This window comes from Salvelinus alpinus, chromosome 30 (assembly GCF_045679555.1).
Source record: "Salvelinus alpinus chromosome 30, SLU_Salpinus.1, whole genome shotgun sequence".
In the NCBI taxonomy this organism is placed as follows: domain Eukaryota; kingdom Metazoa; phylum Chordata; class Actinopteri; order Salmoniformes; family Salmonidae; genus Salvelinus; species Salvelinus alpinus.
Window position 1 is genome coordinate 35,478,028 of NC_092115.1, and position 21,570 is coordinate 35,499,597.

At 42.9% G+C, this 21,570-nt stretch overlaps 2 protein-coding genes across 4 annotated transcripts in view; one reads left to right on the forward strand and one right to left on the reverse strand.

The window, feature by feature from the left end:
* The window catches only part of LOC139560472 (CDK5 and ABL1 enzyme substrate 1-like), a 32,762-nt gene extending 23,808 nt beyond the window's left edge, over window positions 1-8,954 (forward strand). For 2 of the 3 annotated variants that reach the window (XM_071377289.1, XM_071377290.1), the window contains 3 exons: window positions 2,554-2,660; window positions 2,897-3,104; window positions 4,630-6,063. In XM_071377289.1, coding sequence (XP_071233390.1) covers window positions 2,554-2,660; window positions 2,897-3,104; window positions 4,630-4,770 — 456 coding nt within the window. In that variant the 3' untranslated portion in view covers window positions 4,771-6,063. Of the gene's footprint in view, window positions 1-2,553; window positions 2,661-2,896; window positions 3,105-4,629 lie in introns of all 3 variants that reach the window. The other variant, XM_071377287.1, reaches the window with a different exon arrangement.
* Window positions 8,955-14,452: 5,498 nt separating this feature from the next.
* Window positions 14,453-21,570, reverse strand: part of LOC139560673 (NPC intracellular cholesterol transporter 1-like) — a 28,872-nt gene continuing 21,754 nt past the window's right edge. The window contains exons 19-25 of the mRNA XM_071377674.1: window positions 20,133-20,248; window positions 19,622-19,751; window positions 19,197-19,382; window positions 18,218-18,449; window positions 17,918-18,031; window positions 16,616-16,778; window positions 14,453-15,918 (exon numbers count right to left, since the gene is read on the reverse strand). Of these exons, the coding sequence (XP_071233775.1) occupies window positions 15,836-15,918; window positions 16,616-16,778; window positions 17,918-18,031; window positions 18,218-18,449; window positions 19,197-19,382; window positions 19,622-19,751; window positions 20,133-20,248 (1,024 nt within the window). The 3' untranslated portion in view covers window positions 14,453-15,835. The remainder of the gene's footprint in view (window positions 15,919-16,615; window positions 16,779-17,917; window positions 18,032-18,217; window positions 18,450-19,196; window positions 19,383-19,621; window positions 19,752-20,132; window positions 20,249-21,570) is intronic.

A 21,570-nucleotide genomic window follows, 5' to 3' on the forward strand; every position in this document is an offset into this window, starting at 1 on the left:
TTAGAGTTTTCACTTCCTCTTCCAATTATAATGCGGGGAGGTCAAACTACCAAATCTACCAAATCTATTATTTATAAATGTTGATTAGTTCTTAATTCCCCTGATAAGACAAGAATATTTTTATTTAGACATTAATATTATTATTATTTTTTGCTAAAGTATGATAGGGGTCACTGGGTCGGCGTTTTTTTCTGGGAGCGGGTCCCTGGTCGGCGGTTTTTCTGGGAGCGGGTCCCTGGTTGGCGGTTTTTCTGGGAGCGGGTCCCTGGTTAGCGGTTTTTCTGGGAGCGGGTCCCTGGTTAGCGGTTTTTCTGGGAGCGGGTCCCTGGTTAGTGGTTTTTCTGGGAGCGGGTCCCTGGTTGGCGGTTTTCCTGGGAGCGGGTCCCTGGTTGACGGTTTTTCTGGGAGCGGGTCCCTGGTTGGCGGTTTTTCTGGGAGCGGGTCCCTGGTTGGCGGTTTTTCTGGGAGCGGGTCTCTGGGTCGGCGGGTTTTTCTGGGAGCGGGTCCCTGGTTGGCGTTTTTTCTGGGAGTGGGTCCCTGGTCGGCGGTTTTTCTGGGAGTGGGTCACTGGGCAAGAAAAGGTTGAAGACTACTGGCGTACAGTTTATCAGACTGAGAAATCGTCTCGTTTTCATCCATACAGCATGTCAGCTCACTAATGTTTAGGTGTAGGCAGCTACAGCATTTATGGAAAGGGTTTTAGTTTTTGTCGTTCGGAGGAAAGTGGAGAGTGCGCATTGAGCTTTGCTAGACGTGCGTTGTAACCCGGCCCCCGCGACCTGTGATCTCCGTAATCTGATTGGTCAAAACACGCACAGAACCTGCAGGCCTCTGATGCGAAGGACAGATCAATTTTAAATTGAGGCAAATCAGCCTAAAAATACTGTACTTTGTCCCTTTTTTTGAACGCTTTTGCATCTATATATATATATATTTTTTAAAGTCCTCGGGCAAATGCCAGCTCGCCACACGTTTGCGCATGGCTCTACCTCATACTGCATCAACTGAACTCACTGTAAGTCCAAAGAGGCTGTCTGACCATTCTAATCAGAAAGGTCATTGGCCCAATCCCTGGTTCAGCTCACACTCCTACTTGTCTGTGATGTGTGTGAATACACTCCCTGTCTTTCTATACAGTAGCGCTTTAAACAGCCACTTCATAACAGCTAGGGTGTGTTAGAAATGGCACCCTTTTCCCTGTATAGTGCACTACTTTTGACCAGGGCCCATAGGGAGTTGGTCAAAAGTAGTGCACTAAGTCGGGAATAGGGTGCCATTTCAGACTCACCTCTAATGTTGTTTATCCGCGCCGCTCCTTTTCCTGTGGACATACCTCACTGTTACTTAATCACTTTCTCATGTCCAGAACTTGGCAAGGGAACGCTCGTTTTGTGTTCAAATCAAAGCAACAACAACAGACTCCCAGTTCATTTCTCATTTGGCTCCGTTGGTGTTATCTGGGCTGGTAGAATAGACAGACCAGACGTGAAGTATTCAGTTAAGGCTAGACAGTTTATTTTATTTTTTTCTCTTATCTTCCTCCCGTTGCGAAACAACAATAGCTATTGTGTTTACACTCGAGGAATGTGACCAGTAGATGCTGAACGTTTCACTGCACAATCAGTCACTGTGCTAATCTAAGCCTTTTATCTTTCTTGAACTGATCTTTCAAGTCTGCTACTAACTGTAGAGCGGGATAGATAGAAATCATTTTAGTACATTTAGTTTCCTTTGCAGTAAAGGATATATCTCTAAATTTACAGTCCTTTCGTTTTAGAAATGCTCCCTCTAGGTTTGCCAGGGCCCACAGTAGCCACAGATTTGCTGCAGCAGTCAAAGTATACTTAGAAATATTTTGGTTGGTACAAATAGTTTGGTATATTTCGGATTCAGATAGGGAGGAATGCAAGTTTGAACAAAGCAAATGACTTGCCATGAGCCAACTTGGGCAGTATGCTGTTTTGATTATCGCTCTCCTATCACATACCTAGATTCAGCAGGTCCACTGCAGTGCTCCTTCTATCTTCCTAAATAACAGATAGGAACCTCTGACCTGAAATAAAGTTAAACGGCGCCGCTAAAGTACATCAACCGAACGTACAGAGCGTCGTAAACGTTCTGGAGTATTATTCTATCTTATCGTGGAACGTGTACGGTGTGCCACCCAATGTTACCTGTCTCCAGAGGAGGCTGGTGGGGGCAGCTATAGGGGGAAGGGCTCATTGTAATGGCTGGAACGGAATAAATGGAACGGTATCAAACCTATGGAAACCACTTTTCACTTCGTTCTATTAATTCCATTCCAATAGCTCCTCCCACCAGCCTCCTCTGCCTGACTCCAATATCTCGTGCACCGTCTCTGATACTCAACCACCACCTCAATGAAACCTAACCCTGAATCTGAAGGTCACATCACCTTCCAGAGTGAGATTGATGCTTCTCTGTGTCCTCTTCCACATATACAATGACGTTACACTTGCACAATTTTACCGACAGTAGAGCTTAACGTCAGAGCGTGTCTTTCTGACACCAATACTTTCATCTCTTCTTCAGACTACAGTCATAGAGTATGTCAAGCCTTCTGACCTCAAGAAGGACATGAACGAGACATTCAAGGAGAAGTTCCCCCACATACGGCTGACTCTCAGCAAAGTCAGGAGGTAGGGACGTCTATGCGAAACATACGTTTTAGTATGATGTTGAAAATATCATTTTGTGTCAGCCTTATTTTAACCCCTTGTGGTTAATCGTATCAACAATAGTTCCTGACAGACATTGGGGACACTGGTACCTTTTTTTTCTTTAGCATTGACCTCTCTGCATTTGTCTGTTATCGCCCTGCCTTCACCACCTTCCACCCCCTCCCTCTCTACCTTCCTCCCCATCCCTTCACCAGTCTGAAGAGAGAGATCCGTAAGTTGGCCCAGGAGGAGTGTGGCTATGAGGAAGCCACCGTAGCCATGGCCTTCGTCTACTTCGAGAAGCTGGTCCTCCAGGGGAAACTCAACAAGCAGAACCGCAAACTCTGCGCCGGCGCCTGCGTCCTGCTCGCCGCCAAGATCGGCGGAGACCTCAAGAAGCACGAGGTCAAGCAGCTCATAGACGTAAGTGTCATCCGCATCTCTTAGTGCGTTAGGCTTCGGCTCTGAGCAGCCTGGTGGAAACCATGGGCGCTTTCCTGTCACGCCGACAAACAGCGATTCTGCACGGAATATACGATTTGTTATATCATATGAATTCCTTAGATGTGGTTCCTTTGAAGTTAAACACTTTTTCAGACGTTATAAAGATATTGGCTGTTATGTAGTCTGTGTAGAATCTGCGTGACAGAGAAGCACCACATGACAGATGGCAAAGTGGCTAGCATAGGGATCATAGACAAAATATTTTTTGTAGTCCCTATACACTGAGTTTACAAAACATTATGAACACCTGCTATTTCCATGACAGACTGGCCAGGTGAAAGCTACAGTGCCGTGAAAAAGTATTTGCCCCCTTTCTGCTTTTCTCTTTTTTGTATATTTTTGAATCGGTCTCTCACATCGCTTTCGAGGAATTTTGGCCGATTCTTACGTACAGAACTGCTTTAACTCAGCGACATTTGTGGGTTTCAAGCATGAACTGCTCGTTTCATGTCCTGCCACAACATCTCAATTGGGATCAGGTCTGGACTTTGACTAGGCCATTCCAAAACTTCGAATGTGTTGCTTTTTAGCCATTTTCATGTAGACTTGATTGTGTGTTTTGGATCATTGTCTTGCTGCATGACAGAGCTCTGCATCAGTTTCAGCTCACAGACTGATGGCCTGACATTCTCCTGTAGAATCCCAATTGAGATGTTGTGGCAGGAATTGAAACGAGCAGGTAATGCTTGAAATGCCACAAATGTCGCTGAGTTACAGCAGTTCTGTATGCCAAAATTCCTCCACAACAATGTGGGAGACTGATCAACAACTACAGGAAGCGTTTGGTTGGAGTCATTGCAGCTAAAGTTGGCACAACCAGTTATTGAGTGTAAGGGGGAAATTCCTTTTCAGACTGGGGCAGTGGGTGTTGCATAACTTTATTTATGAAATAAATTAAATAAGTATGTAATTGTTGTGTTATTTGTTCACTCAGGTTCCCTTTATCTAGTATTAGGTTTTGGTTGAAGATCTGATAACATTCAGTGTCAAAAATATGCATAAGTATAGAAAATTAGAAATGGGGCAAATACTTTTCATGGCACTGTATGATCTCTTACTGATGTCACTTGTTAAATCTACTTCAATCAGTGTAGATGATGGGATGAGACAGGTTAAAGAAGGATTTTTAAGCCTTGAGACAATTGAGACATGGATTGTGTATGTGTGCCATTCAGAGGGTGAATGGGTAAGACAAAAGATTTAAGTGCCTTTGAACAAGGTATGGTAGTAGGTGCCAGGCGCACCGGTTTGTGTCAAGAACTGCAACTTTGCTGGGTTTTTCACGCTCAACAGTTTCCCTTGTGTGTCAAGAATGGGGAGGGGGCAACTCAATATTAGGAAGGTGTTCTGAATGCTTTGTACACTGTGTGTATTACAGGATATAGGAAGTAATAAAGTGGGTTAGTTTGTACATTTCTCATCTCCCTTTTTCTCTGATGTGTAGAAACTGGAGGAGAGGTTTCGTGTGAACAGGAGGGAGCTGATAGCCTTTGAGTTCCCTGTGTTGGTGGCCCTGGAGTTCAACCTGCACCTGCCTGAGAACGAGGTCATGCCCCACTACAGACGCCTCGTCCAGACCTCCTAGCATTAGTGACCCATCAGGAGGAGCACCCAGCCCTCCTGATCCAGGACCAGGAGACCCACCGTACTGGACCACCCCACCTCACCGAGTCCCGCGACCAGCTGGTCTCCCTGCAGCCTGGAGATCCATCATGGACCATAGTGTTGGAGATCCTCTACACGCTACTGCAGGCCACATTCAGATGTACATTTTCAGATCGAGACTTGAAAGCAGCCAAAGTTACCCGTATTCTTACTTCAACATACTTCTACTTTCTTTAACTCTATTTACACCTTCAAAAGATTGGTAGCTGAAAGTTGGCGAAAGTTGTTCATAACAAATGATTTTTTTTGTAATCCTTGCTTGGCATGTTTTGGTTGCCTTATGATTGTCATGAAGAACGAAGCAAACCTGTCGCGTGGCCGATTTTGACAGGACTGTTATCCCAGTGACTCTGTGCTTTTTGAAAAACTTTTTCCAGTCTCCTCACTAGAAGTGCACTTTCTGAATATTGCAGACATGGATAGAGGCCATTTTCGGAGACTCTTGACTGGGTGAGGGTTGTGAAACAAACTCATTCTGATCAATTTGAGTTGACTCAAACCCCGTAAGGGAAGTTGATCTAAATGGCTTTCAATAGATGTTCTAATCCATTTCCTTTTTCTGTTTACTAGCCACCAATCCCACTATCCGCATGACAATTTATCGACATAACCTTTTCGATTGCAAAATACTTACAGATTTAATAGGATTTTATACTGTACATTATTCAGTACATTTAAGTACTCTTCTTGTTTTCTACCTGTTGAGTGCTTGCTTTGGACATTATGTGAATGGGCCCACTCTTGTCATTCAATGTGTAATCTCCTGTGCTCTATATTAGAGTGTATTATCGGCACGTTTCTAGTGCTTTACTAGAGTGTGTGGAAAGGTATCGGAAGTAGGGCATGATGTTGCCAATGCTACAGCTGTGATATTGAAACTGAACTTGAATTAGCATCATAATCACAATATCTGTCAAGACTTGACAAAGTGTTTGATATGGCAGGTGATCAATTTGTCATGGTCACAATATGATTGTGCCATCTGTCTTTTATGACAAGGGGTTCCAGTTCGAAGGTCACCATTGTTAGTGTCCCAGTCAGTATTAAATAGAATGTTGTTGCCCTGCCCGACTGTAGGGAAAATAACCTTGGCTCACAGCAAAAACTTGACCTTTTTTCAAACACAATTTTCTTGTTGTCTGCTTGTTTTTGTCAATTACAAAGTGACAGTTAAGAAAAATAAAACATGTCTAAGGATGACTTTTCAACATTGCCTGCTCTCAAGCGTTCTCACTACTTAGAAAATCGTAATATTGTAGGGCTTCCCTCATGCCCCTTTTCATGAAGGTGGTAACGTTAGCCACGTGAGTGCTAACTAGCTACCAACCAGAACATTAAACTAGCCAAGACCAACAACACAAACAAACTGACTATAAAGCTACAAGTATTGATTGGAGTTACACACAGACCTGTGATTAAATGTTTTCTAAACAAATAGCTATGTGTAGCCTACTTGGACACTGGGTCTCCACAATTTCCCACACTCCCACACTGAATAGTCTGAAGCCACAGGGCTCTTCTCCCATGCTCTATTTCCCTACGTGGGAGCATTGCAAACCGTAGGTCGGGATTTACCAGGTTACATGTACATAAGCATGTACAGCGCATTCAGAAAGTATTCAGACCCCTTTACTTTTTCCACATTTTGTAATGTTACAGCCTTATTATAAAACGGATCCTCATCAATATACACACAATACCCCATAATGACAAAGCAAAAACTGTTTTTTTAGAAATGTTGGCAAATTTATAAATAAAAAAAAACGGATCACATTTACGTAAGTATTCAGACGCTTTACGCAGTACTTTGTTGAAGCAACTTTGGCAGCGATTTCAGCCTCAAGTCTTCTTGAGTATGACGCTACAAGCTTGGCACACCTGTATTTGGGGAGTTTCTCCCATTCTCCTCTGCAGATACTCTCAAGCTCTGTCAGGTTGGATGGGGAACGTCGGTGCACAGCTATTTTCAGGTCTCCAGAGATGTTCGATTGGGTTCAAGTCCGGGCTCTGGTTGGGCCATGCAATGACATTGAGACTTGTCCTGAAGCCACTCCTGCGTTGTCTTGGCTGTGTGCTTAGAGTCGGTGTCCTATTGGAAGGTGAACCTTTATCCCAGTCGGAGGTACTGAGCACTCTGGAGCAGTTTTTCATAAATTATCTCTCTGTACTTAGCTCCGTTCATCTTTCCCTCGATCCTGAATAGTCTCCCAGTCCCTGCTGCTGAAAAACATCCCCACAGCATGATGCTGCCACCACCATGCTTCACCGTAGGGATGGTGCCAGGTTTCCTCCAGACGTGACGCTTGGCATTCATCCCAAAGAGTTCAATCTTGGTTTCATCGGACCAGATCATCTTGTTTCTCATGGACTGAGAGTCTTTAGGTGCCTTATGGCAAACTCCAAGCAGGCTGTTATGTGCCTTTTACTGAGGAGTGGCTTCCGTCTGGCCACTCTACCATAAAGGCCTGATTGTTGAAGTCCTGCAGAGATGATTGTCCTTCTGGAAGGTTCTCCCTTCCAGAAGGACAATTTTAGGGTTGTTGCCACAGTCTGAAGTCCTGAACGCTCTGGAGCAGGTTTTCATCAAGGATCTCTCTGTACTTTGCTCCATTCATCTTTCCCTCGATCCTGACTAGTCTCCCAGTCCCTGCCGCTGAAAAACATCCCTACAGCATGATGCTACCACCACCATGCTTCCCCGTAGGGATGGTGCCAGGTTTCCTCCAGACGTGATGCTTAGTACTCAGGCCAAATAGTACAATCTTGGTTTCATCAGACCAGAGAATCTTGTTTCTCATGGTCTAAGTGTGGGCTGTCATGTGCCTTTCACTGAGGAGTGGCTTCCGTCTGGCCAATCTACCATAAAGGCCTGATTGGTGGAGTGCTGCAGAGATGGTTGTCCTTCTGGAATGTTCTCCCATCTCCACAGAGCAACTCGGGTTCTTGGTCACCTCCCTGATCCCCTGATTGCTCAGTTTGGCCAGGCGGCCAGCTCTAGGAAGAGTCTTGGTGATTCCAAACTTGGAGGACACTGTCTTCTTGGGGACCTTCAATGCTACAGAAATGTTTGGTACCCTTCCCCAGATCTGTGCCTCGACACAATCCTTTCTCTGAGCTCTACGGACAATTCCTTCGACCTCATGGCTTGGTTTTTGCTCTGACAACTGTGGGACCTTATATATACCGGTGTGTGCCTTTCCAAATCATGTCCAATCAGTTGAATTTACCACAGGTGGACTCCAATCAAGTTGTAGAAACATCTCAAGGATGATCAATGGAAACAGGATGCACGTGCTCAATTTCGAGTCTCATAGAAAAGAGTCTGAATACTTAAGGTATTTCTGTTTTAGTTTTTTTAATAGATTTGCAACAATTTCAAAAAAACAGTTTTCACTTGGTCATTATGGGGTATTGTGTGTAGATTGAGGATTAAAAAAAATTTAATAATCAATTTTAGAATAAGGCTGTAACATAACAAAATGTGGTAAAGTCTAGGGGACTGAATACTTTCCGAATGCACTGTACATAAGAATTTCGCTACACCCGTGATTACATCTGCAAATATGTGTTTGTGACCAATAAAATTTGATCGAACAACACAGCAGGTTTCCGGCACGTTTGTTATTTCTTTATAACAAAAAAATGTACGATGAAGTTGTTTCTTTTACAGTGGGGGTCAATGGGAAAGAATGTTTGTTTTCTCCAATTTGTGGGCGTGGTCGAGGGGAATTCCTTCTTATGACATGAATACTGACTCGGAATATGCTAATGCTATTTTTGTGACATCATAGCGGTGTTACCAAGAGTTTCTCTTGAAAAACAGGAAAGTATTGTTTATTTTATCAGATCAAAATCGTTTTTGTCTTTTGTACACTGTCTGATTTTAATCAAATTGTAGTCATTTTAATTATACAGAAAATATGCTGAAATCAGGGTGATTATACTATTGTTAGATGTTTTGATTTCTAAGCCCAAATAATTTGTTGTAGGATACACACTTATGGTTGGGCAGAAAGCTCATGGTCAACAACACCAAAATACACGTGTATGTTTGTAAATATACTGCCTTGCTTGTTCAATAAAAACAAGATTCCTGAAATGTGATTGGCTTCCTCATCATTTTGTGTCACTCTATTCTGCTGGCTGCTGATCTTGGTGAATTGATTTACTACCATAACATAAGATATCTGGTTACACATTTAATATTTATTGCAGAGAACCAATAATCTATTACAATTCAAGCATGCATGATCAGGCAGTGCATGTTTCTCATAAAATCCTACCCCCTTGACAACTTAAGGAGGCTTAGCCCCAAGTGTTAAAACACATTACACATCTTACTGTGACATTGAGTCTGTCACCTAAAAGGGGATATTATGAATAACTTGTAAATTAGACTATGAATATTAAAGTATATCCCGGGGCTCCAGAGTGGCGCAGCGGTCTAAGGCACTGCATCTCAGTGCAAGAGGCGTCATTACAGACCCTGGTTTGATTCCAGGCTGCATCACAACCGGCTGTGATTGGCAGTCCCATTGGGCGGCGCACAATTGGCCCAGCGTCGTCCGGGTTTGGACGGGGTAGGCCGTCATTGTAAATAAGAATTTGTTCTTAACTGACTTGCCTGGTAAAATAAAAATATATAAAAATATTTCTTGGCAGTATAGCATAAAAAAAACTACTCCAAGCCAGTGTGACTATTGCCGCGTTCACTTGCTAGTTGGAACTTTGCAACTCGGAAATCTCCGACTTGCTAACTGGTTGTAGTTATACCAAAGACAGTACAGTATGAAGATAAGCAGAAACTGCTTCGCTGATAGAAATCCCCGATCAGGAATTTTAGGTGATAACATGGCGACATTGGCTATCTAAGCTCATGCTGTAGAAACACGTTATCGGGTCTAACGGTCATCTCGCACCGAACTATGCATGTGCAGGCCATCAAATCAAAGGTACTCCTTCGATATAAAGTTGTTTTACGAAGTTGGAGTAATAACATGTTCAACTAGTTAAGACACTGGCTCGAATCTAGGTTTTGCCTTTAGATTTTGAGAAAATGAACAACTAAGGAAGAATTTTCATCTCTCATTGACTTCTCAAACCCCGGCCTGGTCTGCTTCGTTAGCGTTCCCGGAAGTCTTGCGGTATTGCGCTTCTGGGTTTAGAAACTCTGTGGTCATACACGTGCCGGGTTCAACCAGTTAGCAAGTCAGAAATGTCAGACTAGCAAGTGACCGGCTCTGTCCTACATTGAGCTCAGTGATCATGTTGTTGTGCCTGGCTGTGGCTCTGATGCAATCTGAGAGGAAAGTTTCTCATAGAGAGGGAGGGGGAAAAGGAAAATAAAGCAAACGGGAGGGAGAGAGTGAGTGAGATGGAGAAAGGGAGGGAACGAACAGGCTCTCTCGGGCCACCTGACACATATCCAAGGTAAACAAGGCGGGCGGTCACGCCAGTCCTAGTCTCGTGCTGCAATCAAAACAAACAGTTCCAGGCCTGGCCACGGCCACATGGCCTATATGGCTTAGTCCTCTCCATTGATACTCCTAATACCCCTCTTAGCAACTCATAAAGGGGGCTATTGACTGCCCTCCCTCGGGTCAGCTCACATGTCAGCCACCTCTATTGTACCAAATATGTGTTCCATCGTTTGGGGGGCAAGCCCCCTGGCCTAGTCTATTGCCCTTCCCTCTTTTTAAAATAACATTTGGCTGAAACGGCAGTTTGCCCCCCTCCTCCTGATGCAGTGACTCAGGGCTTTTCAACCCAGGTCAGACCCTGGTCACTGCTGGGCCCACCACGTTTGTAAACAAGGAAGTGAATGTTGGGAATGGTGGGAACTGAATGGTGGGTGCTGTGTGGCGTGTTGTGGCTGTCAGTGGGAGAGGGACTCCCTGGTTGGCTGTTTGTCTGGTCAGCGAGGAGTGGGGCACACAGGGATGTATTCAGTTAGTGATGTGAAATGTTTTGAATGTTGCAGATAGACATAGAATGAATAGAGCTGACACGATTTCCTATCTAGCTGACAGACATTTTATGTAGTCTAACAATACATTTCTATGTAAACCTTCTGTAACTTTACATCCCCCTGAACAGGCCCCAGGCAGCCCTGCAGTTGGACTTGTTTGTGAATCTGATCCTCTGCATGTCTGAGATGATTCTCTAGTCCCACTGGGCGGCAGGTAGCCAAGCAGGTAAGAGCGTTGGGCCAGTAACTGAAAGTATACTGGTTTGAATGTCTGAGCCGACTAGGTCGAAAATCTGTTGATGTGTCCTTCAGCAATGCACTTAACCATAATTGCTCCTGTGAGTGCTCTGAATAAGAGGGTCTGCTAAATGACTAAAATGTTTTTTTTTACCACTCAGTCTATTTTCAACTGAGCCCGGCTCTAACAGATAACCAGTGACTCAAAACAACAGGGCATTAAATGCCCCTCTCACCTTACTTATTAATGGACCCTTTAAAGGGATTCAGTCCAATGTTTCAAGTAGAAAATAGAGCCAGTGGCCTGAATTTGAACCCCAAGGATAGTGTTGGCAGCAAATAATGCAACTCAATGACTTGTTAGGGGTAAGGTGTTGACAAGAAGTATGTGTACTTTCATGAACCAGCTTTGAGAGATGTGGAGGCGTTGCAGAATTTGCTTTGGATTCCTGGTAGGCAACTAGCGAGACAGCAGGGGATCATCCTCTGTCTGCCCTTATTATACTCATGTGATGTGTGTTGCTTGAGTAAAGGTTTTAGTAAGCATACAGCATGTCATTGTGCCAATAAGATGTCATGGCAACACACGTCAAGCAAAGTGACCTCACAGCAGAAAGAGAGGAATGATAATGTGTTATTTCACAGCATTACTTTTCTCTCTACATTCTTTCACATTAAATACGTCCTCTGAGGTGTTTTTAAATCCCTTATTCAACTTGATTAATGTAATAATGCACCATGTCTGCACCAATAATGCACCAGCTTGTATGGTAACTGGTGCTGGACAGTAAGTCTTCTCCCTCTCTGTGCCAGTAGAACATTTACATAACTTGCTTTAGTTTAGTGAGCTGCTGCCTTTTCGTCCCACAATTTCTACATTGCCTTTTAGTAACCATGTTGTGCTGTTAAAACAACGGTGCAATAGAGGACCATATTATGAGTCATAAAACCTAGCAGTCAAACAGGGAAATGGTTCCAATAGTTTTTTCACCATTCATTTGTCCCATAGGGGATTTTAGAATCACTTAAAATAAGCGCTGTGTTTCGTGGCTTACCCTGGCGTGACGTTTTGATAACCGTGTAAATCTGGAGGTATTGTCAACAAACGGAATGGATGGGAAACACTGTACTTGAATGCCCACAGGACACAGCAACCTTGCACCTGAGAGATAGTACAGTATACTGTATGGTTGCTGTTCATAAACATTACCTTGTTTCACGGCTATATTCACATTCTCACTGGTAAAGCTCATCGAGGGACTGATGCTGAAAACAAGCAAGAGCATGGTGTAAATGACTCAATAATTCAGTGTCTGTCTCTATTCAAATAAAGGATTTAAATAAATTATTGCAAAGCCTAATGTCTGGTATGTGATTTGCAACTTAGTTGAAAACCAGCTGATGAAATATCAGCAATGGCAAATCAGCTGTACATTACAACCATATTATTAATTTAACAGCATTGTCTGCTACAGTGACAGCTGTGTCCTCTGCACTAAGCTGTAGCCAGTCTGGGGTTAAGCTGTACTGGGGCTCAGATGTGCGTGAGCTGGGTCAGGTGCAGGGTCCAGGGAGAGGTGAGCCATACAGGGCTTACATAACACCAGAACCTCGATTCTCCTCCTCCCTCGTGTTCCCCTCTCCTCCTCTGTCCTGTTCCCTACACAGATTAATATTTGAATCTCTCTCTGACAGATTCAAAGAACAGCCCAAACACTGAAAGAGAAAACTGATGAATAAATGATGAAGTGGTATTTTGTGTGACAACACGGCTGCAAGGCTCGGCCAGAGAGGAAGTTGACACTGTTACCGACCGTCAGTCCTCGGTTTGGCAGACAATTTTTGTTAGGATATAATTTTCGATGTGGAAGTGCACGCACTGTGGGTGAAGTTTTACGTTCATATTGTTACAAATGGTTGGTTTTAAAAAGCACGAAAAAAATATCTTTAAATATTCACGTCTTACAACCACAAGGCAGTAAAAACAAACGCGAGCCTTCAAATTGGCAGTAAATGTAAGGTATCGAAACTAGCAAGTTAGACCACACCCATCTGAAGTGAGGAAATATTGTATAACAGCGACAATAGCCCTACGGATTGCTGAAAAATAAGTCAACACTAAATCAGGAGAGGTAGTTCCAGGCAGCATACAGCTAGCTCTACTGTGGTATCTGGCGCCACAATGTGGTCTCTTTTTATATAACCCCCTTCAACCAGGCGGTTCCTTCTAAACATGTATACTGAATAAAAATTATAAATGCAACATGCAACAATTTGAAAGATTTTACTGAGTTACAGTTCATATAACAAAATCAGTCAATTGAAATAAATTAATTAGGCCCTAATCTATGGACTTCACATGACTGGGAATACAGATATGCATCTGTTGGTCACAGATGGTTTAAAAAAAATAGATAGGGGCGTGGATCAGAAAACCAGTCAGCATCTGCTGTGACCACAATTTGCCTCACGCAGCGTTACACATCTCCTTCTCATAGAGTTGATCAGGCTGTTGATTGTGGCCTGTGGAACATTGTCCCACTCCTCTTCAATGGCTGTGCGAAGTTGCTGAATATTGTCAGGAACTGGAACATGCAGTCAGTCGTACATCCCAAACATGTTTAATGGGTGACATGTCTGGTGAGTATCCAGGCCATGGAAGAACTGGGACATTTTCAGCTTCCAGGAATTGTGTACAGATCCTTGCGACATGGTGGCGGATGAATGTCATGACAATGGGCCTCAGGATCTCGTCACGGTATCGCCGTGCATTCAAATTGCCATCAATAAAATGCAATCGTGTTTTTTGTCCATAGCATATGCCTCCCCAAACTGTAACCCCACCATTGGGGCATTCTGTTCACAATGTTGACATCAGCAAACCGCTCACCCACACAACGCCATACACGTGGTCTGCGGTTATGAGACGGGTTGGATATACGGCAAAATTCTCTAAGAAGAAATTGGAGGTGGCTTAAGGTAGAGAAAGTAACATAGATATCTCTGGCAACAGCTCTAGTGGACATTCCTGCAGTCAGCATGCCAATTGCACGCTCCTTCAAAACTTGAGACGTCTGTGTCATTGTGTGACAAACCTTAATATTTTAGTGGTCTTTTGTTCCCAGCACAAGGTGCACCTGTGTAATGATCATGACATTTCATCAGCTTCTTGATATGCCACCCCTGTCAGGTGAATGGATTATTTTGGCAAAGGAGAAATCGTCACTAACAGGGATGTAAACAAATTTGTGCACAACATTTTAGCAAAATAAGCTTTTTGTGAATATGGCAAATTTCTGGGTTATTTTATTTCAGCTGATGGGACTAATACTTTACATGTTGCGTTTATATTTTTGCTCAGTGCATTTAGGTTACTCCAAATAAGGCACACATGAGATATTAGTTAGTATTTTATTTTCCCAAAATATTATGCAAATCTATAGTGGTGTACCAATATGAGATTTTATTGCAAATCAGATTTAAATCTGTCAATACCAAGTTGCAATGCAGTCCACACATTAAAATGTTAAAACATTAAGATTTGCATTCAAGACATGGTTACCATATTACAACATTGTTCTTCTTTCTAGTGCCAATGCGCAGCATTGTCAACAAGCATGTCTGTAACAAACATCTAGAGCCCCTGGTTGCCCCCATAGTAAATATTACTTTAATATCTTAGCTCAACCCTACATTCTGAGGTACTACAGACAACTGGGCACAGCCCTAACTGTAAGCAAAAACATTACTGTAAGATGTGGAGCCAGATCTGTACTTACAGACTGAGCTCTTATTCACTGATCTTGGATCAGTTTTGCCTTTTCATTTATAATTATATGGACAAGGTGGCCTTGGTCCTAGATCATCACTCTTACTCTGCGTCACTCTGTGAATATTGACTCTTGGCTATATAGGAATACATATTGTCACACAATATTATTATTATTATAACGTTAATAAAGTTGCCTCAATCAAGCTGGTCAAGTTTTTCAGTAACTGTGGAACCATAGAAATATAATTACAGAATTCTAGTAATTGTTTTTTCTATGTGTGGTACACCTGGAATATATACCAGGTTAATTGTATCTTTAAACATTATTTGGTTTCATTATTAGTTACATTACAGTGTACGTAAATGATTCATATCAAACTAGTTTTTTTTCCTCAGAGAAGTAATCTTTTGCATATATTATCATTCTCTTTACACATTCTACTTAGCTAATCTCCAAAAAAACACTGTTGGGTTAAAGAATAACCTCAAGAGAAAATAAAGAGTAGGGTCATAAGATGTAAACTAGAAGTTTATGGGGGGTTTAAGTTTGTCCTATATTCACATAGCTGACTTCCTGTGTTGAGAGGGGAAACAGTATATATATCTTCCTATTGCTGCTAATGTTACATTAGGGGGCTATTCTAGGTTACTGAAATCAGTGGTGTTCATTAGGCACCAAAACAGACAAAAACAGGGAAAGACCACTGGTCCAATAGGAAATGCTATTTTTTTTCATTTTCCATTGCAAAACATTTTGCCACTGTGTTGCCCTAATGAAAACTACCCAGAATTGCCCAGAATAATTAAATAAAGTGTGAGAGGCCTCAGAGACACACCCCACAGTTATTCCTGAGTTGCATCCCTGCATAGCGAGTGTGTGTCAGAAATCATAGAAACTGCTGCCTCAGTCACGCTGCGTCACCACCCCACACCGTCTCTCCCAGACCAGGACAGAAAGGTTAGTTAGTTCAAAATCATCATTGTCCTGCTCTTTGCCCCACAGAGCGTCTAGAAGTTGAGGCGGTGCTCCCTTTCTGTGCCGGCATAGCGCTTGTTGGCTGCAAACACCTTGGCTTTGTTTACCGAAGGACCTGAGGGAAGAGAGACCGACAGATTGTGTAATTTTTCCAATGGTGAAATCGTTTAAAACTTTTGGGAGGCAACCTTATCCTCGTTCCATGCAGTGTAAACATTGACAAAGACAAACTGGTACTAACTAAGATGAGGCACTACACAAAATACTCAGGTATTAGGCAAATGTGAATTTCAGGGCAAGTTTGTGAGCTTACAGAGAGGTGCTATAGTGTGATGTTAGGATGCAAATTATAGTTGCGGTAAAAGGCCACACATTTACACACACACGCACAATGGGAGAATCTTAATTGGTTTTGCTCGACGCCTCCATCCTGAAAAGGAAACAATTTTACTCTTATGAAATGAGACATCTTCTCCACCTGCCCGTCATCGTGCAAATTATGTTTACAGAGGAATCCCCAAATAGATGTGTAAAGTGGTAAAAGGAAATGTAGCAGGTTGTGCCAGACGTGTAGATAAGTAGCGTATCGTTTTGAAATGTATGCATGCTTTTCTTCAAGAAAACAACAGCTGATTCAAAGAGGGTGTGACGAATCTCAAAACTATTCCATGATAGGGAGCCGGTACGATAATTATGAGGTTCCTCGGCGGGAAGAGGCTATCCGTTCACTTATTATCAAAGTGGTACTCTCCTACACATGGCGAGTTTAGAAGATGGACTTTTGCCCAATTGAGAAATCACCCTATGCATACCTGTGTAGCTGAGCAGCACAGGGAGGAAGATGAGTCCGTGCGTGGCCCCCAGCAGCACCATGGCCAGGTACATGCGGAAATAGAAGATCTGGAAGATCTGGGACTTGGACAGAGCCAGGATCAGGATGCCTCCAAACTTAGTCAGAGTGATCCCACTGAACACCTGGGAGAAGAGGAGCCATGGTTTAGTTCCATTCTGGTGCTCAGCATTCCCTGCAGTCAAAAATGAATTCAATAACCAGGTTCTAAAAACCGGAGCCAAACAATCAGGTGATTTCTACTTTCCTAGATATTCCATTCAAGCCAAGAATTCAATTTCACACAGTTTTTTTTCTCCCTCCATTGCTGCAGAGCCAATTTTTTCCCCCCGGATCTTTAGTCTTCTGCACTCAAAGATCCTTCCGGAAGCTTCTGCGCATGTGTAGCCTACCTTCTCTATTTTACTCGCAGAGAACAGGCTACTCAGAGGAACGGTGCTCGTTTAATAAAGTCAGATCAAAGCTGAATCAGTGTCTGCAGGACCACACAATGATCACAGTATTCTACATACCAGAAACCAATATAATAGAATAATATAACATTACTTTAAGACAAAAACACCATCGCATTCAATCGCACATGATCATTCATTAAGTTTAACCGGTGAAACATCCATGCAGCGTCATTCTGCATAGTAACCATTTGATCTCAATCAGTTACACAGTGATATGCATTTTGATCTTCTTGAGTTATACAGTGTAGTTTCAAAGTAGCCTACAGTGTTGTTTTGAATGGAGTGAACGAAATTTAGAGTAGATGGTGTTCAGCTGTAGCATAGCCTACCTGTGTATTTTGCCTAGTAGCGCGCACTTGAGTTTTGGCCACACGAGAGGAAAATGCAGTGGTGTTTTTGTCTTACAGTAACGTTATACTATACTATCATATTCAGTTCTGTAGGACACTATCATTATGTGATCTTGCAGACATCGATTCACCTTTGATCTAACTTTGTTAAAGGAGCACCATGACCGGTCGCCTGAGTAGCCTGTTCTCCGCGCATAAAGTAGAGAATATACACACGTGCAGAAGCCTCGGGAGGCTCCGGATCTTTTAGTGCAGTGTAAAGATCCCCAAAAGCTTTGGATCTGGAGCCACTCCATACTATTTTTACATGTCAGATTACTGATAGAACAGACAATCCTCGATCAAAAGGATGAGCTACATGCTTTTTTGAAATACATATTCAGACAGTGTGCCGTTTCCATGAACACAACACAAAGTGTGCTAGTGTGGGTTGAACTACAAGAGTAGAGATGTACTTACTGAGCTGCCCATGTGGGCCAGAGCCTCTTCAGCCCTTTCCACCCTGGTACTCTTCACACTGATGGAGAAAGCCCTCACTATGTGACTGCAGAACTCCACAGAGATACCACAGCTCTGCAACACATACACACACAATGAATACACCGGAGATCCTGGGCTGCGTTCACAAGGAGTGTTCAAAACATGTCATTTAGAATAACTACCAAAACTACCCAGAAATGACAAATTATAGGAAGACAGTTATTTATTTTATTTTTTAAATATACAAATCCAAAACTATCAGCCTGTTCCTTCTCTCACCATGACGAGGTTAACGAGGGACACAGCGTTGAGGCTGATGTTCCAGAGCCACATGACCCCGAACATGTTGACCAGGATCATGGCGATGGTGATGCTGACCAGCACTCCTGACCACAGCTCAAAGCCCAGCAGCACCGTGGTCACCGCAAAGATGGCCGCCAGCGACACGCCCAGCTGGAAGACCGTGTCGTAGACAATGGTCAGGTACTGCTCGTAGAACACGTAGAACACACTGGAGAAGGAAAACAACAGTTACAATTTAAGTTTCGACAAATTCTAATTCTGCAACATAATTCTAGTACAGTATGTAGAAAATGACATGTTGTGAATGATGTACTTAAAAGAGGTAGTGTGGCAACTCAAGGCACTTTAACCAAGAAGCAAAACAAAAAACCAGAAGGGCAGTACTTTGACAGGACAAAATACGTACATCTTACATGCAGTGTTTACATGTACTATACAACCCCTCTTGAACCCTTCAAACAGGATGTGTAGTAAACAGGGTGGCATAAAAGCTGGATGTATAAGAAAAAGATGGAGAACAATCTATGTTATGAGGGCAGCTAAAACAACATGTTATGAGTGTGTGTTAATTTATGACTGACTTACTTCACCTTCTATGGTTATTTTGAGGAACAAAGACCTGGACCACACAATTTAACAGCTTTTCAGAGCGGTTCTATTTATCCAGAAAATCAGGAACTCAGAATCAGTGAGTTCAGGGCGTATCTATCTCACTAGTGAGTTGTGACTATATTCTCTTCTCATGAGGGCAAAAATAACCAGTGACGGTTATATCACCAGCTAACCCAGTAACACTAACCCTTCGCAGGAAAAGCCTCGCTCTTTTTTTCATAACATGTGAGGCAGAGGAGGCTGCTGAGGGGAGGGCGGATCATAGAAATGGCTGGAATGGTCAATCGAGTGGTATCAACCACATGGAAAACACCTATTTGATGTGTTTGATACCATAGTCTACCTGTAGGGGAAGACTTTGTGGCCCATGGCGCTTGTGATGTTGTCAGCCAGGACGCGGGCCATCTTCATGGCGTCTATGAAGTCAGGGGAGTCCTTGAGGATGGTGTGGTAGGTCATGAAGTAGGTGGCCCCCACAGATGTGTCGTTCCCCTTTAGGACCACAGCTGAACTGTAGGCCGCATGACCACTGCAGGACCACAAAGACCAAGTTAGAGGCAAATACAGAGTCAGTCAGTTCAAACAAATTACAATTCCATTAAACAGAATGATCGAATCTCAATGTAAGAGTTCAACGCCATCAGTGAAAAGCAAAAAAGTGTTAACTACATCAAGGTAAAAGCATGAAATGCAACCAGTCAATATGTCTCAATACACACTCAACTATGAACTACAATGCCTTCATTGCCATAGAGGAACAACCATTACCCTTTCCCACACTTGACGTTGGGGTTGTCTGACAGAAACATGGGGAGGAACTTCATGAAGTCCTGCTCTATGGGCCTCAGCTTCCCACTGGGGGTCATAGAGCGGCAGTGCACACACGACGTGTCCACCACTGATGAAAGTAGACAAATGTAGGTACTTCAATACAACATTTCTAACATACAATTACAAAGAAAAAGCCATTCAAATACTGCCTCATTGACTAAAAGCAATACTTCAGAATGGCACTTTCGCAACAGCTTGATATCGGAATGTAGCCTGTGTCTTCAAAATCAGGATGCGAGTGAGACATTGTTAGACATGTTAAGAGTTGTCCTGAACGTGTAGACTTGCTTTGCCCAGCAGCTGTTGGAAGAGACTAAAGAGAGTGTGTGACCTGATCAGAGCAGTGTGCTATTGGCACATTGGATAATGGTTTAACGTTAGTGCCTGAGGCATTGCAGAAGGCCCCAGAGGAGTTGTAATATCTACAGCAGGTGTGTGTGTGTGTTACCTGAGGCATTGCAGAAGGCCCCAGAGGAGGTGTAATATCTACAGCAGGAGGACTGAGGCTTCACCCAGTCAAAGTAGTCATCCAGCCACGACGACGGGTTGAATCCTATAGTGGTGCTGGGGGGAGAATTAAATTGAGATTACTAGATCCTTTTCTATTGGAAGACATTCAAGAAAGTATTATAATTCCTCCAAACAAGAAAGGTATTTGTCAGCAGTGTTGGGGTAATGCGTTACAAAAGTAACACGTTATGTAATGATATTACTTTTATGAGTAACGGAGTAATGTAACACGTTACTACATTTTTTGGGAGTAATAATAGTTACTTTTTCAAGTAATGTGCGCGTCACTTTCAGAAAATATTTAACCTCTGAGCTGTGCCATTGATCGCTTCTGTGATAACAAAACCCATAGGGATTCACCGTCTAGTGCCAAGGGCGCCCTCTATCCTTCTCTATGCAGAGGTCTAACCAGCACTGACGGCTGGATTTTGAATGAAAATAAAGGAAATCTGTACAGAGGTTTAGCTTAGCCTATATTAGGCTAATAAGGCCCATATATGATAGCGATAACTGTAACATTAAACTATACACAGTCACCTCTTAAATGATTGGCACCCTTGATAAAGCTGAGCAGAAAAAGACACAAATACACAGCTATATTAAATGCAAAAAAATGAAATTATATTATTTAATACGAGTACAATTGTTCACAGAAAGTGATTTTGTTTAACAAGTCATCTTTTTTTCTCTCAAAGACATAAGGGGTCAAAATTATTGGCACCCCTGTTTTCAATACTCCGGCACCCTCCCTCCCCTTGCGAAGATAACAGCAAGGAGCCTTTTTCAAAAATGTTTTATGAGATTGTAGAACACATTGGGAGGGATCTTAAACCATTCCTCCATACAGAATCTTTCCAGATACTTGATATCCACCGTCTGAGCTAAAGGACTGCCCTCTTTAATTCAAACCACAGGTTTTCAATGGGGTTCAAGTTCGGAGACTGAGAAGTCCATTGCCTTCTCTTCTCTTGATGGAAGATCCACTTGTGGCCAAGTTTCAGCCTCCTGTCAGAGGCAACCAGGTTTTTGGCTAAAATATCCTGGTACTAGGTAAAGTTCATCATGCTGTTGACCTTGACAATGGCCCCAGTGGACAGAAAATAGCCACATAACACCAAAGATCCACCACCATATTTTACAGTAGACATGAGGTAATTTTCAGCATATTTATCCTTCTTTTGACACCAAAACCACGACTGCTGTCTGTGGCCTAAGAGCTCTATTTTCATGTCATCTGACCATATCACCGGTTCCAATCCAAGTGACAATGCAGTTTAGCAAACTACAGCAAACTACAACAAACTACATTTGTTGGATGACATGAAAATAGAGCTCTTTGGCCATGCACAGCAGTGGTGGGTGGTTTTGCTACATGT